Source organism: Pimephales promelas, chromosome 25, assembly GCF_988280905.1.
Source record: "Pimephales promelas chromosome 25, fPimPro1.hap1.1, whole genome shotgun sequence".
NCBI classification, from domain to species: domain Eukaryota; kingdom Metazoa; phylum Chordata; class Actinopteri; order Cypriniformes; family Leuciscidae; genus Pimephales; species Pimephales promelas.
In genome coordinates this window covers 10,087,119-10,105,968 of record NC_142793.1, presented here as the reverse complement: position 1 = coordinate 10,105,968, position 18,850 = coordinate 10,087,119, and the positions used below count along the sequence as shown (strand labels likewise).

General features: G+C 37.8%; 1 protein-coding gene across 1 annotated transcript in view; it reads left to right on the top strand.

Moving 5' to 3' along the window:
* Positions 1–18,850, top strand: part of osbpl5 (oxysterol binding protein-like 5) — a 70,523-nt gene that overhangs the window by 42,470 nt on the left and 9,203 nt on the right. Inside the window, exons 3-12 of the mRNA XM_039663161.2 lie at positions 223–296; positions 2,783–2,863; positions 4,845–4,946; positions 5,027–5,230; positions 5,307–5,391; positions 5,468–5,630; positions 14,730–14,931; positions 16,767–16,951; positions 17,060–17,141; positions 17,670–17,768. Of these exons, the coding sequence (XP_039519095.2) occupies positions 223–296; positions 2,783–2,863; positions 4,845–4,946; positions 5,027–5,230; positions 5,307–5,391; positions 5,468–5,630; positions 14,730–14,931; positions 16,767–16,951; positions 17,060–17,141; positions 17,670–17,768 (1,277 nt within the window). The remainder of the gene's footprint in view (positions 1–222; positions 297–2,782; positions 2,864–4,844; positions 4,947–5,026; positions 5,231–5,306; positions 5,392–5,467; positions 5,631–14,729; positions 14,932–16,766; positions 16,952–17,059; positions 17,142–17,669; positions 17,769–18,850) is intronic.

The following is an 18,850-nucleotide window of genomic DNA, read 5'->3' as shown; positions in this document are numbered from 1 at the left end:
AAACCACATGCTACAAACAACTGCACAATAAGGGACATGTCCTACAATAGAGTGTATTTCATTTCATCTGATTATGTTTTGAAACCCCCTGCTAAAATGTTATTTACTGCATGTGTATTCATAGTCGTGGTGATTATAATGTGTTGCCCTTGATATTAATGTGGTGTTCGTGTGCTGGTGTGGGTGTGTGTGTGCGTGTGTGTGCATGCGTGTGTTCTTCAGGTAATGAAACAGAGCGGAACGGTTTGCCCTTACCGAGAGACGAGGTCAGCCCGGCCCGGTCGCCCAGCAGCGTGGTGCGTTCATCTTTTTGTTGACTGCCTGCATGGAATATGACAACAAAATAATGCAGATGGGATGGTTGAAGAGAATTTCCATAACACATCTGTTATTTAAACCCGCTTACTAGTTAACATTTTTAACTAGAGTTTATTTCTGAATGTTGCTAAATGAAAGATTAGAGGATTCACTCCCTAGACTGAAATGACCTGCAATCAGTGCTTGTCAAAACTCAACCAATTATAGTCTTGCTCATTCATTTCTCTCAAACCGTTTTACATGCGGTAAAAGCATTTAGTAAATCAGAACTAAAGCTGGCACGTATAAAATGCGTTTGTCTGCATCATGTGTTTTTTTTAATGGGCGTATCTAGAGTAAAAGCCTGTCATTCATTCACCCATGTGAGACATTGAACTGTAACATTAATGCATTGGATTTATATAAGCCTGAAAAAAAAAGCGTTTAGCATTGCAATTGCAATATTAGTTGGATATTCTGATAATATTTTGATTACTTACTATTTATATATAATGGCTCATTGGCTTTTTTATTTCTATATATAAATCAAATGTCCCAGTAACACTTTATGTTGTCACATTTTCCTGGTAAAATATACATTACGTTACATCAAAAGAAGAAGAAAAGAAACTAAATACACCTCTATTTTGTATTTTTACATTAAAAAACTTTTGCTGATAATTTACTCACCCCCATGTCATCCAAGATGTTCATGTCATTCTTTCTTCAGTCGAAAAGAAATTAAGGTTTTTGATGAAAACATTCCAGGATTTTTCTCCATATAATGGACTTCAATGGGAACCAAACGGTTCAAGGTCCAAAAGACAGTTTCAGTGCAAACTGTTCAAAGGGCTTTAACGATTCCAGATGATGAATAAGGGTCTTATCAAGCGAAACGATCGCTCATTTAAAAAAAAAAAAAAAGTTTAAGTATTATAAGCTCAAATGGTTCGAACTCTCCTGTTCATCAAAATGATCGAATCTTTTCGTGTCATTTGGTTCATTCAACGAACAAAATGAACGAATTGACTCGGAAAAAGATTCTCGGGATAGAACTCGAACTCGGGATAGTTCACTTTGAAATGAATTTTTGATATGTTTTAGCTTACCTCAAGGGCATCCAAGATGTAGGTGTCTTTGTTTCCACAGTATTTTAAATTTTGATATTTTTAGGTCTAACCGTTCTTGTCGGTCAGTCATATAATGGAGGTCTATGGTCACCACCTCAAAGAGCATGCACAGAGAAGTCCAAATTAAACATGATTTAATGACTCGTAAATGTAAGTACACATTGATGGCCTAACACACGAAACGAGCGGTTTGTGTGAGAAAACGAACAGTATTTATATCGTTTTTACCTCTTGTAACCACAGCCACGTCCAAGTGATCTGAAGGTGCGGGCGCTTCGGTCTGTGCAAGTGCCAGAAAGCGCTTGGTTGCGGAAAAAAAAAATCAACATTGTCTGTTGATATATCGAAATCATCTTCCATTGCAATTTCCTTGCGCAAACCAAAGCGCTTGATCACTTGGATGTGGCTGTGGTTACACGAGGTAAAAACAATATAAATACTGTTAGTTTTCTCACACAAACCGCTCGTTTCGTGTCTTAGGCCATCAATGTGTACTTACATTTACGAGTCATTAAATCATGTTTAATTTGGACTTCTCTGTGCATGCTCTTTGAGGTGGTGACCATAGACCTCCATTATATGACTGACCGACAAGAACGATTTGACCTAAAAATATCAAAATTTAAAACTACTGAGGAAACAAAGACACCTACATCTTGGATGCCCTTGAGGTAAGATAAAACATACCAAAAATTAATTTTAAAGTGAACTATCCCTTCAAAACTCAATAGGCTCAGGGGAGGCAAGAGAGACAAGGACTCCCGCTACAAATTTACTTGCTTGTGTTTAAAGTAGTGATTTATATACTTTTTCTTGTCATATTTTGTAATATCTGCATTGTTTTATAACATCCTTGAATATAAAACTGTGAAATAACATTACTGGTGTTACTCTGGACTCCACACTCAATCACACAGGCTAATTTGAGCCTAAGAGGGAAGCTGTCTTCTCCATATTTTGGTTCAACTGACACCCACAGCTGACCAAACAAACCTGCTGCATTTAGCCTGGCTCCTTTTGCAGTTAGTGTGAAAGAGTTGTAGCTGGAAGTTGCTTCATTTGCATTACAATTTCTGAATTAAAATGCATACTTAATATAATTATTATGGCATTCGCAACCCGTTTTGTTCCTGTAATGTGAGGATATTCAATGAGGAAAAAATGTCAAATACTATCAAGTCACTTTATAGGTGGAGCAAAATTACTATAAATCTATGTTTTGGAATAATGTGCTGTGGTGAATTGTTCATATTAAGCTCAGGAACATGTATTAAGGAAGGTAAATTTTTATCTGATGTGGACTTAACATGAATTTTGATGGTATTTTCTGTTTCGCAATCTCTTCTTTACCTCAGTCGGAATCCAGAATGTTTATTGGTTTGGAGAAGGAGTCTTCCTCGCCCACGGAGAAGCTGGCAAGGAAAGAATCGCTTAAGGTATGATGTGCTTCCCACTCAAGGCTGAGATCCTGACCCAGTTTCTTAAAACAGCAGCTTGGTTGCGGTGTCAACAGGTGGACGGCACAGAACCTGCGTACAGGCACTTCCTTTAAGCAGAGGAAATACTCAAATATATATTAAAATATTGCATCCAGCTTTTCATCTGGCCTGTTTTTCGTCTTTTTACTTTGAAGTTTGAACAGCTACAAATGTTATCCCGCCAAACTTTGCATGTGGCTAGGGACTGTTTTGTCATTTTGGGACCGATGTACGGAAACATCTCACTAGGAACACATTTGCCTCAATTAAAGACCTTTCTGAACGTTTTGTTATGAAAATGTTTTTGGTATTTGATATTTTCTGTGAATCTTTTAAGAATCTTTATCTAATAAACCACTCGCTCGGTTATGGAAGCTTGTTTCCACCACAGAACGAAAAATAAAAAAGGTAATTGCGACTTTTTATCTCACAATTCAGACTTTTTTCTCACAATTGTGAGTTTACATCTCGCAATTCAGACTTTCTCAGAATTGCGAGATATAAAGTCAGAATTGCGTGATATAAAGTCACAATTGCGAGATATAAAGTCAGAATTGCGTGATATTAAGTTGCAATTGCGTGTTATAAAGTCAGAATTACGAGATATAAAGTCAGAATTACGAGATACAAAGTCAGAATTGCATGATATAAAGTTGCAATTGCGTGTTATAAAGTCAAAAAAGTTAGTCTTTTTCTCCTTAGAATTGGCCTGATAACTCGCAATTGCGAGTTTATATTTCAAATTCGGAGAAAAGATGTCAGAATTTCGACACATAAACTCGCATAAACTCGCAATTATGTGTTATAAAGTCAGAATTGTGAGATAAAAAGTCACACTTCGGTCTTTTTCTCTGAATAGCGACTTTATATCAAGCAATTCTGACTTTATAACACGCAATTGCGACTTTATATCTCGAAATTGCGAATTTATTTCTCACAATTCTGACTTCATATCTCGCAATTGTGAGATAAAAAGTCGCAATTTTTTTTTTTTATTCAGTGGCAGAAACAAGCTGCTGTTATTGTTAACTCTAAATATTAAACCCATTTTTGTTGCTATTGATTATTTGATGAAAAGATTCAATTAAAAAAAATGTAAACAAAAATGTGAAATGTTACAATTACTAAAGCTAAAACTGAAATAAATTAAAGCTAAATAAATAAAAAAAAACTAATTACAAAAACAAAACAAAAAAAACTGAACCTAAAGTATAAAAAGCCAATAATAAAAGCCAGAATAAAGCCAATTCAAAACATTAAGAACTACTTTATATAAAATAAACTGGTCTTGTCAGTGTTATTACTAAAATAACACTGGGCCAATTGCACTGTTTTTATTTTTCATCATTATTGGCAAAAGCCATTGTTCCCAACTTTAAAATTTACATAGATTTGTTGAGATTTTGCGAATCTAGACATTAAGTCAGTGCAACTCATAGGCTCTAATATTAATTTTGGGTTATCCTTTTACGAAACTAGGTTCGAGACAAGTGATATTTGCATTGACAGGCAGAGTTCTTCTCCTCAATCTAAAATAAAAGCATTAAAATAGAGATTTAAAAAGTAAAAGGTATATAATTTAAGTTTTGTACATGCAAGCATCAATATGAGTGTAATAATCTGCGATGCTATAAAAATCGAAATACCCAAGCTCAATCAGGTATATAAGAATCTTCAGATAAATTGTTCAACAGAGAATTCATAGAAAACAAAGCAAAACTTTTTTTTAAATGACTAAAAAAACACATATATTAGATTCCACTATTTTTTTCTTGCAGCTTCTGTATATCGTTTGCTGGTATTGCCCTTTAGGATTGTAAATGCTGCACTCTAGTGTTCAACAAGGTTTTTTTTTAGACATTTTAAATGTGTTGCCGCCCACTTACGCCCTCTAGCTGATGTTTGAGCAATGCATTAAACCTCAACCTTTATATTGTAGGTTCAGAAAAAGAACTATCGACAGGAAAAGAAGAGGGTCGCCAATGAACTGTCCAGTGCACTAAAGGATCCAAGTGTGGTTATTATGTCCAACTGGCTAAAGGTTAGTAAACCTCATTGGTTTTCGTTCTAACAATTCATCATTTCGCAACAGCTTTAAGATGTGGTTCTTGGATGTGTCAGATTCGGGGAACATTGAAGAGCTGGACGAAGTTATGGTGCATCCTGAAGCCTGGCATTCTCCTGATATACAAGACGCCCGGTTCGGATCACTGGGTGGGGACGATTCTTCTCAACGCCTGCAAACTCATCGAAAGACCCTCAAAGAAAGATGGGTTCTGCTTCAAACTCTACCATCCGCTGGATAAGTCCATATGGGCCATGAAGGTTAGACAAGAACATCTTCAAGAACATGTTTTCTTGACCTTATTGTTGGGATTGATTAGTGTCTGTGTTTTTTTAGGGTCCTAAAGGAGAAACCGTTGGTTCCATCACTCAACCCTTGCCTAGTAATTACCTGATCTTCAGGGCAGCATCTGAATCTGATGGTGAGCATAAGCTTTTATCTTCTGTAAAACTGCCTTCTCAATAGTGAGGGCTACAGCCTAATGTGGTTTGCTCCAGGACGCTGTTGGATGGACGCTCTGGAACTGGCTCTCAGCTGCTCCAGCTTGTCGAAGATGACGGCGAAGAGCTGCAGGGATGGAGATCTGAGCAGCTCCTCGGAGTCCTCACACATATTGCAGCTGCTGCAGTGCTCGGCTCTCACAGACCAGGACCTCCTGCAGTAAGTGTTACCCAGCTGTCACAACTTTCTACATCGCCATAGTGTTTTCAGCTGGTCACTTGACAAGTGACATAAAATCATTTAAAGGAGTAGTTCACTTTAAAAAAAACTTTTGCGGATAATTTACTCACCCCCATGTCATCCAAGATGTCCATGTCTTTCTTTCTTCAGTCGAAAAGAAATTAAGGTTTTTGATGAAAACATTCCAGGATTTTTCTCCATATAATGGACTTCAATGGGAACCAAACGGTTCAAGGTCCAAAAGACAGTTTCAGTGCAAACTGCAAACTGTTCAAAGGGCTTTAAACGATTCCAGTTTTATTTTTTAAACGAGCGATCGTTTCGCTTGATAAGACCCGTATTCATCGTCTGGAATCGTTTAAAGCCATTTGAACAAGTTTGTAGTTTTTGTTTTTTTTCAACTACTCCTTTAATATTCAAAGATCATTTCTGGCTCCAAAACTATTCATATTAGATACAGTGCAAGTAAATTACACTTTTTTTTTGTTCTTTTTTTTTTTTGCATCAACTATGAAATCAATGTATGGATTATTTGCAATCAATTTCTGCTACCTAAACTATTTGCTTTAATTTCTATAGGACTCAATTGAAACAAGTTGTATAGTATGTTGCCTTAGCTTTGGGCACATTTAATATTCGACAATATTATTGACCTGCCTTACTTAAGGTGGACGTTGACACTATTTTCTTCCAGAAACACCTTGGCACCAAAAGTTTTGGCACCAAAACTGTTTGCTTTAGGTATGATGTGACTCTATGACTTACTGTAAAGGAATGAATTATTTGCTAACAGTTTCTGGCACCAAAACTATTGGCATTGAATTTTATGGAAAAAAAAGTTTGTTTTCATAGTTTTCATAAAATGTTGCATTGTGTTTTCACACAGTGCAACTAAATTACATGAAAGTTGAAATTGTTCCGATTTTTGGACAATAGTTATTAGTACCACAAATATTTACCTATGACTTCTCAAACAATTTTTGGACAAACTTTTGGAGAATTTTTGACAAATAGTATGATATTACTACATTGACATAAAATGAAGAGTTCAGATGCAAAAGCCTCTAAATGCCATTTGAAATTTTCTTCTTTAATGATGATTTTTATCAAACTTGTATATTCAAGTTCAGTAATTTCACTTAAATAACAATTAATAGGTAATTATCATCACCATTTAAGTGAAATTACTGAACTTAAATATACAAGCTTGATAAAAATGATCATTCTAGAAGAAAATTTCAAATGGCACTTAGAGGATTTTGCATCTGAACTCTTCAAATATTCTCCAAAAATTTGGTGTGAAGGAGTTCATTTATCTTCTCTTGTATCTTTTCTTAGTGGTTAGTTCATGGTATCCCCGTTTTTATAAATTTGCTCATGTGGGAAAATTAGGTTTGAGTCTGCGACACATTGTATCCTAGTCAAAAAAATGCCCAAAACTGTAGAATAGCTATTGAACATTTTAAACCTACGTTATTATCAGCCACCTTCAGATTTTTTTACTGCAACAGTTATCTATTTATGCTCTTACAAAACCTTTAAATGAATAGTGGATACCACTTAATGGATACCACCAATAAACACAAGATCAATATTTATTGGCATATGCACAGTAAAACTCCAAGGTTTTGACCACACAATGAGATTATTACTTTGCAAGTCTACCTCACACAAAATATACCATAAATACAGACAGAATATACATAAAAAAGTGCAGATGTGCTTTGTGCAACTATCAAGATAACAGTGAGTAAGATAATGGGGAGATGGTCACCCAGACAGCAGCAGTGTGAAGAGATTGTGTTGATGTGGATGTCCCTGATGATGTTGTAAGTATCCTGAAATTATGGGAAGGCTACTCCACATATGAACTGTGCTGTTATTATCACATGCTGGAGTGCTTTCCTATCCTGAAAAGTGCAGTTCCCATACCACACTGTGATTTGAACTGGCGAATCACATTTTCAACTGAACATCTGTAAAAGTTGCTGAGGATTTTGCTTGCCATGCCAAACTTCCTCAACCTTCTTAAGAGGTTGCTGCTGGGTGTTGTGAGATCCTCGCTGATGTATGGCGAAAGCATGGACTATGATGGTCGTGGTGGATGGGCTCAGGTGATTCAACATCCTCTTCAGTCTCCCAGATGGTGTAGGGGGATCCGCATTGGAAAAATTCCCAGTCCAAATAATCCTGGAAGGTCCCTTGAGGGCATCTCCGAGCAGGCTTTCGTCTGTTGATTTAGACCTGCCCAGAAAAACATGCAGAGGCTGGCGTCATCATAATGGACCAGATCTAAAAACAGCCTCACTGAACGCCGGTGGGGAGAAGGGAATCTCCCTGGGAGAGAAGGAACTGCTGCAAGACTCATTTTTTTTCTGGTCAGTTCTTCTCTAAGCCAAGGGTGGCAAAAGGCAGAGCATAAAAGTGCAGGATCTTTTAAGCAGTGGATCACATTCACTAAACATGTGTACGCACGAATTTGTGCGTGAAATCTGCTTACAAACGTTTTCATGAACAAATCATGATTCATCAAAACTTGATACTTCATTATTCGAAAATCTATTCTAAATTTACGAACAAATTCAGGAACAACTGAAACCACGCATACACAAAAATCATTCACTCTTGGTGGCCTTATGAACATGTTAAGATGACATTTTAAACACACACACATACAGTAAAATTTTGTTTTAGAAGTCTCCTACAACAGGTTTACATGCAACGACTCAACGGATGAATTAGTCTCTCTTAATCCCTCCGTTTTTTGTTTTTCCAAAATAAATTCCCTTCTTAAATCTTTAAATGCCTTTTTCTCAAAATGAGTTTTTTGTCATTCTCCAGTACATAAATCTCAGCCTATGTAGCACCTATGTACAGTTATGTATTCTGAAGATATTTTCATAGGGATTTGTTAATAGGTCATTACTGGCCTGATTTATGTGACATTTTTCAAAAAAAGTATGGTGAAAATCGATTTTTTTAAGGGTATGGACAGTATATTTAGATTTTCTAGGTAATTAAACTTTTTTTCATCTTATGCGTAAAACAAATGAAAAAAATAACAATTTTGTACCTTTCTTTATCATATGTTCAGATCTAGGCTATCTACCAAAAATATATGCAAATATATGCAAAAATGCACATATTTAATGAGATAATGCCTAATTTGCATAATTAAATATACAAATTTCAAAAACTTAGAATACAATTTTTTTATATACTTGTTGTAAGTAATCAACTGAGGAAGTTTCATGGTGATATCTATTATTTAAAAATGTTACCCTATTCACCTAGTGTCTCACCTTAAAAGTTGGTATTTTGCAAATATATATACATAAAAAAGGCAGTGAGCCTCCAATATATCTTTGCTCTGACCCTTGACTATCGATCTAAAAACTTAATTTCCTCATCTTGATTGCCTACTTACAAAAAAGCTAGGGGAAAATGGTCCAACGACTGTGCAAGATAGGCAATTTGGTGACCATTTTGATATGCAAATTAGAAGGTAAAACACTAAAAATTTCGCTTGGGTCCCAGTTTTTTTGGACTCAGCAGTCTTGAAATATGTAAGATAGGCCGGTACCTGACTTGTACCCATAAATGCTCCTCACTTTCACTTTTTGGATCATCCCTTCTAGACTATTTCCTCGAGCCTATTCTGCTCTGATTGGCCAGTCTGTTGTGATTGGTCTCCCGCTCTTTTTTCGGAAGCTAAACTTCCTTTTATCATAACTGCACTTCAGCTCAGGAGGCTTCCTAAAGTTCAGCGATTTTTCACGCTGTAAAGACAGTTATGATGACGTTGATTTTACCATATCAATCTGAGCGCGAATCCGATGATGAAACATTGGAAGAACTAGTTATTGAACCTGACCTCCATCCTTAGCAAGACGTTTCTCAGTAACAGACTGCTCATTTTGTGGTACATAATGCGATGCTGCAACTGTAATTCCTCACCATCAGCACCATGTCCATCAACAAACATATTTTTATTTATATTTTTAATTGAATATCAATATCTATTGGGAGCTGTATCAATAATGGTGCTTAGGTTAGCCCATCACTAACTTGAATGACCGATGTAACAAACATTTGTAAAACAAATCTTGCTCCATCCTTTATCTTTACACAAAGTAGTAAGAACGACAGACAATCTGCATTAATAGACACATTTTTAGGTAATAGTGGCCCACAGCACAGTATTAATGTGAGTTAGGCGGTTAGTTATGGGGAAAATTTTTCATGCTTACAGGTTGTGATTCGGAGGAGCAAGCTGGTCCAAATAAACTGGGTACTGACCCATCTTCCAAGCGCAAACCTTTTGTGAATCCTGCGTTGATCTCCAAGATTTGAGAAGCTGTCGTCAGTAAAATGACGTTTGAGGGAGGGTCAAGTTGTTCCCGGCGGACAATGTACAACATTGGTGGGCTAAATGTATTTTCTATTGATGTAGGACCATTACACCGTGGGATTCGAAATACAAACAACTCGTAAAAGTAAATCAGAGTCGATTCTTTCTTTTGGGAGACAATAAATTTATTAACTTTCTTAATTGTGCAATTTTTGATTTTGCAACTTTGCAGAAGGTCTCAATTAGCTATCACACACTGCATGAAAGGGAATATTCAAAAACCATAAGGACACTTTAACTCGTTCCCCGCCAGCGTTTTTGAAAACCAAAAGAAACACAAAAGTGAAAATGGGGTACCTCCGGAACAGGTTCTGTTCAAGGGTTAGTTTATTTTAGAGGTGCTTAGCTTATGCGTGGCCTATTGCTTCAGTATGCGCGACAGATAATGCACAATATAGTGTATAGTTATATGGATATTGGCCACTACGACTATGAATAACTACGACTTGCCTCAACAGAGTGCCGAAGTTACGACGTCACTCTGTAGGCCAAAACGCGGAAGTGAGTTAGCATTTTAGCAGTACGGTCCCCTCGCTCTAAAGCCTATGGGATTTTTGAATGGGTTTTTGCTAAATTGCCTGAAATAAGGTCTGTGGTGAACCGAGCCTCTAAATATTTTCACGTTTTGATCTATGACGTAGAACACAGTTATAACCTGCTTGTGTTTTTTTTTTAACTTTATTGTGTCTGATTGTGTTTTTTTAAATCTTTATATAGGCTTCAAAATGTATACATTTTGGATTAACTTGTAAAGATTATCTTGCTAGAAAAAACGTGTAAGGCTTACAACTCTTTGTTAAACACAGATCTTATTTTTTGTGATTTTCCAAAAGTCTATGGGGAAAATGCATTGCTTTTCGACCGAGGGAACCCATGCGCCGCTAGCTTCCGAGTTGTCCTACAAAGTGACGTCATCACTTCGGCACTCTATAAACTCCTAATTACCATTTATTAATAGCTAGTTAGGTAGTTTTTTTTTGTTTTTGTTTTTTTTTTAGGTATTGGGTAGGAATTGGGTCAGGATTATGGGATGCAGAGTATGGTCATGCAGTATTAAGGATGGTTTGCTACTGGCAAGCCCTCCATGGCAGATTCGATTCAATAAGGAGGGTCCAATATGAGGGCTCAATACACCACCCCACATACTCTGGCCCCTGAGGGAGACCAATTCGTAAGTGCTGGTCTCTTAACCGAGACCATCTAAAACTCTAGAGCTCCCTCCATGAGGAAACTTTATGCACTCAAAGTGGATTATCTTCATTTTATGGTGCAGAGAATGCCAGCTTGACCCAATTAACTGCCCAGTGGCTTCAGTGCTGAAGTTCGTCCAAAGTCATTACTCTAATGGGCTTTCCTCGTCCACACTGATGGTCTATGTGGTGGCCATAGATGCCTTCCTCACGCCTTTAAGCGATGGTCCTGTGGGAAGGCACCAACTAATTGTTTGTTTACCTCATGGTGCTCGGAGGATGAGGCATGTCATCCACGCCAGGGTTCTTGTTTTGGACCTGGCTGTGGTTCTTGAAGGGTTATCCCTGGCAACGTTCGAATCCACTGATGAGCTGTCGGAAAAGTTTCTCTCTTTCAAGGTGGGCTTCCTGCTAGCTATTATGTTCCTCAAGAGAGTTGGGGACTTGCAGGCACTATCTGCTGCTCCCTATAGCCTCGAGTTCGCTCCAGGAAGAATAAAGGGCATTCTCCAACCTAGGTCAGGTTACGTACCCTAACCTGATATCTTGCAGGCTTTTCATTCTCCACCACATGTGTCGGCTGATCAGGTTTTGGAGGCCTATGTACTCAGGTCCTTGTGTTGGAGGAAGTCGGACCAGCTGCTTGATTGTTTTGGGTCACATCAGAAGGGTTCCCCTGCCTCAAAGCATACGATTAGCTGGTGGATTGTGGAAGCTATGTATCCAGCATATGAGGCGTGCAGTCTGCCTTCGCCTCTCCCTATAAGAGCCCATATCGGGGGTTTCCCTTCGAGAGGTCTGTAATGCTGATGGCTGGGCTTTCCCACACACTTTCATGAGTATTACAGCCTGGATCTTCCCTCCACTATGCGAGACAAGCTTCACACCAGGACAGGCACTAGTCATTGTGGCGCAGTGGGTATTTCGTGTGGAAAAAGTGCCATCTTTGAAAGGGAACGTCTCTGGTTACGATTGTAATGGTACGACTGTGATGTGACACTGCGATGCCACACCTCTTGAGTGCCTGAGAACAACTTGTTTCGACCTATTAGAAGCTCACACTGTTATCTTTTGGCTTCCCTTTGTAGCTTCTGTGTACTCCATCAAGTGATGTCATGAAGCAACACCACACTAGTTCCACACGTGCTTCAGATGCTATCCCAACGTTCCCCAAAGCGTCGTCCCTTCGCAGGGAACAAGGGTTACAGTCGTAACCCAAGATATTTTTTGTATGTTGGTTTTCTGATCTAGTTTTGATTTGGTTTTTAGCGTGTTGCTATAGACCTTATGTAGCCCCGCCCCTTTTCAGCGCTGCGCTCGTTGTCTTTTGACTTCCGGTCGTCTGTATTTTCACAGCGATCTTGCATAGGTATGAATGAACTGCTCGTAAAAAAAATTCCCGGTCAACATTTGTTAAGACATCTGCTCATGATATCTTTTGTTAACGCTACATTAAGTAAATCCACTTCACCAGCTAGTTACTCCTCGACAGCGATGCCATAGAAATATACAGAGCGACCGCAAAAACGTAAGTTCAAAGACAATAGTCTAAAGATGACGGCGCCCACGTTTCTCTGGTGCATATACAGTTGGTAAATCTGTCTGGTTTATTATGGCGCTTTTCCACTGCATAGTACGGTACGGTTCGGTTCGGTACGGCTCACTTTGGTGCTTTTCCACTGCATGGTACGGTACAGTACGGTTTGCTTCGGGTCGCTTTAAATGGTACCTGGTCTGTTGAGGTTCCAAGCGTACCATACCGGTACTAAAACGTGACGTGAAACACTGCAGATCACTGATTGGTCAGACAGAATCGTCACTACCAGCGTCACTACTAGCGTCATTGGATTTGCGACACGAGACACTTTTTTAGCAGTATTTTGTTTTGCTGCCATCAGCCTCATTTTAAACACATTTTTCCGTCTAGCAGTTAAAAACAACCACATACCAAGAATCAGGAACACCATCCCCTCGATAGTCTCCATTGTTCCTGTGTTGTGGGTTTGAAAATGTGGCGCTTTTAAGATGACGTCATGGCAGTAGAGGCGCGCGCAAATAACGATCAGTCCCACACACTTTGAAGGGGTACTACTGCAGTGGAAAAGCAACAGAGCTAAGCGAACCGAACCGATCCGTACCGACTCAAAACGTACCACGCAGTGGAAATGCGAAGCGAGCCGAATTGTTCCGCGCAGAGTCGAACCGTACTGAGCCGAACCGTACTGTACTATGCAGTGGAAAAGAGCCATTAGCAATGATGTGTTCATATAAAAATGTTATAAATTAGATTGACTGATTTCGACTACATACAATTTTGTTATTCATTATATTATTTTTATACCTTTATTCATTAAATTTAAATACAAATATTTTGTATTTAATGCTATCATTCAAAATAAGTAGCTGAAACACATGCTTCTAACAATGATATATCACCAAACATTAATAATTATTTTACGTTCTCCACAAAATAATCAAATAAGATTCAAAGTGTGTTTAACTTACGTAGTGTTTGCATACCTGACAGCTGACACTACGAGGAAGAGAAATACTAGACATTGTTTGCCAGTGACATGCTTGAGCTGGCAATCATTTATTCCAAACCCTGCCTCTTTCTGGCCGCTTTGAAGCTCTCGTCCAATCAACTCTGCCCTAAAGGTTTACGTGAAAGGCAGAGGAGCAGGAAGAGACGAGGAGACTGTAAAATCAACACCACCAGCAGCACAAACAAACACACTCGTACAAGCGCGTACATGCATCGGAGAAGCTGTGAGGCTGGAAAAACAGCTTTGGAAAACACGTTACTGCGGAGCTTTCCTATGCAAACACCAGTCGAAACAGGAACTATAGTGGAAAATCTTTTGAATGTAAACTAAGACCGTGTCTGTGCTTGGTATTTTTGACTTACCAATCTTTGAAGTTTCAGGAATAAGATATCCTTAGCAAGGTAAGGACATATTTCTTGTTTGGCTTGCTAGCCTGCTGACAGCCAGTGGCGCAGAACATATGCTGGTTTTCCTCTTATCTCTGTGTGTGGTGGACACAAAGAGATTGTTTTATGTCATGCGTATTGCATGGTCAGATTACTAATGTAAGACCTTTGTTTTTACCAGTCAGATGCCTCATATTTCTCTTCAGAGATGTTTTGCCTGAAGCATTAAATAGGACAAAACAGGAATTTTCAATTCATGCTCATATAATGAACCTCTTGTGACCATGGTGATGGCCCTGTCCTTCAAATTACTTATGAAGATGATCGTCGTGTGATTTGTTGCTTTGGCAACTGATCTCGACAGGCTTTGAACATGAACATAACATCAATTTCAAAGGCAGACGCAGAACAATTAATATTAAATGAACAATTGTAAGTGTGTATGAAGTAACAAAATATGCATGTTTAAAAAGAAATATACAGTAAAATGTAGAAATTGCACCCGGAACAAATCTCACATGGTCGTTTGTTTGTGTTTTTTAAAGGTTGAATGACTCCATGTTGGAAAACCACATGGAGAACGATGCCAACTCGGACAAATCGGAGAGGGAGACGCATGAAGACTCGGACAATGCAGCCAATGAGAATGGAGGCAGATTGACTGAGGAAAGTGATATGGACCAATCAGATGACGTGTGCCTCCAGGCAACAGCATTCGTCGAAGAAGCCCATGAAGAGATGGGAGAGGTGATAACTTAATATGGCTTTATCACAGTCTCTGTCTGGCCTGATTGAACTGCTTTGTGTAACCAGCACAAAGTTAATTGTGTTTCGGTTATGCAGTGATACCTTTAAATGGGGCAACCATAGTGGACGTTATTGCGTGCACTCATGAAATCCCAAAACAACATCATGACTTTTGCGTAAACATACACGCCACTTTCCAGTCAAGTGGCGTGTTATCTCTACACATTTTGAGCTATCCGCGTGTATATCTACACCATTAACGTCTGAGTGATTCTGCGTGTCTGTACACGCCGTCAAATGTCCGAGCGAAACGAAGCAAAATGTAGATCTACATCTGGGGAGCTATCTTTTTTTTTTTCCTAGGATGGTAGGGGAAGACTCATAAATGCCATTAAACCCAGTGACAGGGTTGAGGTAGGTCATAGATTTATATATACAGTAATAACGTGAAGTCAACGGCGTTCATAAACACGCTGAAAAACGATTATGCCTGTTGATAGCACGCCAAAAATGGAAATACGAATTGGAGTGTCATACACGCGCTACTTCATGAGATCAGTCTGGAATTAACGAGTCAGTTATCTCAGAATTACGAGATAATTTTTCATGGAGAAAAAAAAACTTTTTTTCTTTGCTCTGTTTTTCTGAATTAATGAGTTAATTATTTCAGAATTACGAGATAATTTTTGATGGGAAAAATGTTTTGCTCTTTTTTTCTGCATTAACAAGTTAATTATTTCAGAATTACAAGATAATTTTTCATGAAAAAAGTTAATTAACTTAAGTAAATTGTTGCTCTGTTTTTCTGAATTAACAAGTTAATTATCTCAGAATTACAAGATAATTTTTCATGGAAATAACGTTATTGCTCTGTTTTACTGAATGAACGAGTTAATTATTATCTCATAATTACGAGATAATTTTTCATGAAAATGTTTTTTTTTGCTCTTTATTTCTGAATTAATGAGTTAATTATTATCTCAGAATTATGAGATAATTTTTTAATGGAATTTTTTTTGCTCTTTTTTTCCTGAATTAATGAGTTAATTATCTCATAATTACGAGATAATTTTTCATGGAAAAAATGTTTTGCTCTTTTTTCTGAATTAACAAGGTAATTATCTCAGAATTACAAGATCATTTTTCATGGAAAAAATGTTTTTGCTCTTTTTTTCTGAATTAACGAGTTAATTATTATCTCATAATTACAATATAATTTTTCATGGAAAAAATGTTTTGTTCTTTTTTCTGAATTAACAGGTTAATTATCTCAGAATTACGAGATCATTTTTCATGGAAATAACGTTTTTGCTCTGTTTTTGTGAATTAACAAGTTAAATATCTCAGAATTACGAGATCATTTTTCATGAAATAACGATTTGCTCTGTTTTTCTGAATTAACAAGTTAATTATCTCATAATTTCGAGATAATTTTTCATGGAAAAAAAAAACGTTTTTGCTCTTTTTCTGAATTAACAAGTTAATTATTATCTCAGAATTATGAGATAATTTTTCAATTCTTCTAAATATTAAAATCAAGAACTCATACATTGACATTTTTTGTCCCATACCTTTATCATTTACACCTTTACCTTTTATCAAATTTGGTGGCATTTGTGCCCTATCCCCTCATTAATTTCCTGTGTTTCTGCTGTGTGAAGGCGCCTTTTGCTGTGAGGCCCATTTTAAGTGAAACTGCTGGAATATAGCAAAGACTGGATGACAATGCGTATCTTTTTTAACAGTTGCCATTTTTGCATTTAGCTGATGCTTTTATCCAAAATGACTTAAATGGCATTCATTGTAAATATATATATTTTCTGTTGTCGTCACAGGCTGGTGAGGCGTCCCAGGTCGAGACGGTCTCAGATGAGAATAAGGGTTTAATTTGGACTCTCCTGAAGCAGCTGAGGCCAGGGATGGACCTGTCTAAAGTGGTTTTGCCAACGTTTATCCTGGAGCCGCGCTCATTTCTGGACAAGCTGTCGGATTACTATTACCATGCTGACCTGCTGTCCCAGTAAGCACCGCATTAGCATCACTACTGCAGCCATTTTACTAAAACTAGCATTTTTGAGGTTCACGGGGTTTGTTGGAGAAGAGATAAACATATACATTTTTGTTTTAGGGCTGTGACTGAAGAGAGCCCATACTGCAGGATGAAGCAGGTCTTGTGCTGGTATCTGTCAGGCTTCTACAAGAAACCAAAGGCAAGTTGGGTGAAGTGCTAATTTTTGGATTGAGATTTGAGAATCATAAACCAGTTCACGGTAACCAGGCTTCCATACCTGGAATTGTATGCACATATTGGGAAACTGGATGAAAACACCTAAATATCATTCAAAGGTTTGAGATCGGTAATATTTTAAATATGTTTTTGAAAAAAGTGCCTTATGCTCACCAAGGCTGCATTAATTTGATGAAATTTAGTAACTAATTTTAATATATTTTAATGTAATTTATTCCTGTGATGGTAAAGCTAAATTTTCAGGATCATTACTCCAATCACATGATCCTTCAGAAATAATTCTAATATGCTGATTTGCTGCTCAAGAAACATTTGTATTATTATCAATGCTGAATTTTTGCTTAATATTTTTGTGGAAACCTTGATGCTTTTTTTTATAAATAGAAAACCTTTGTTGTAATTGTCACTACTGTCTATTTTGGTCAATTTAATGCGCCCTTGGTAAATTTAAAAAAAAAGTTTTACGAATGTTCATTTGTATGTCTTTCAGGGTCTGAAGAAACCATACAACCCTATTCTAGGAGAAATGTTTCGATGCTGTTGGCTGCATCCACAAACCGACAGCTGTACATTTTACATAGCAGAGCAGGTGAGACTCTAGAATTATCTGATTTTAAAAACTGTTTGGACTGTCACACTTACAAATATTTGACATTGCATTAAAGGGGTAGTTCCCCCAAAATTGTCATCAATTATGTTGTCTCACCCTTATGTTGTTCCAAACACTTAAAGGATAATTCCGGTATCTACCCCTTGAGCCTATTTTGTAGTTTGTTTTGAATGAAATAGGGTGGTGGACTTAGAAATTTCGACAATGGGTCCTGTCTCGACTCTTTGACTATTTTAGAATCGCCTGTGACAGCGTTAGACTGGGTGGGCATGCACAAACATGTCCTTAAAACAACCCTTAACGTTCATTTTCAAAACTGTGCAACTCACCGAGTGGTTGGTGGTGTTCGTTGATGATTAAAAACAAATATATCGGCACAATGTATGCTTTCAATCCGTGTTGTTTGCCATTGTGGAACTATTTTTTCAGATACCTCACAATCGCGTATAAACTTCCGCTTGATATTTGAGTCTGAAGCGTTAGCACACTCCCGACCACTTGATGGCGACAACCAGGACGCTGTACGGACACGGTGTCTAGCGCACCGTAAAAAAAGTCCGGGAGCACAGTTGCTCTGCTCACGCTAGCCTTCTGAGAGACGGAGAACCGAGCGAAAAGACTACAACCAAATGTAAACAGACCCCTTTCCGTTTTCCTACCTAGCACAGTAATATCAGTCCTCCAGCAGACATCAATGCGAAAAAACAAACAAAAATAACGAGTTTATTCGACTATTTCTTTTCTTCCTTGTAGGCCAGAACGAGACTTCCTTAGATTTCCACGACGCATGCGCGAGAATTGCGATCTGAAGTAGTGTAAGCTGGTGTAAGCAGATCGCAAATCTCGCACATGCGTCGTGGAAATCTAAGGAAGTCTCGTTTCTGGCCTACAAGGAAGAAAAGAAATAGTCGAATAAACTCGTTATTTTTGTTTGTTTTTTTGCACAAAAAGTATTCGCGTCGCTTGATAAACATATAGTTGAGCCACGGTAGTCACTTGGGATATTTAAACATTTTCTTCATTGACTTTTTGGGCCGTCAAGAGGCAGTCCCTTAGGAGCC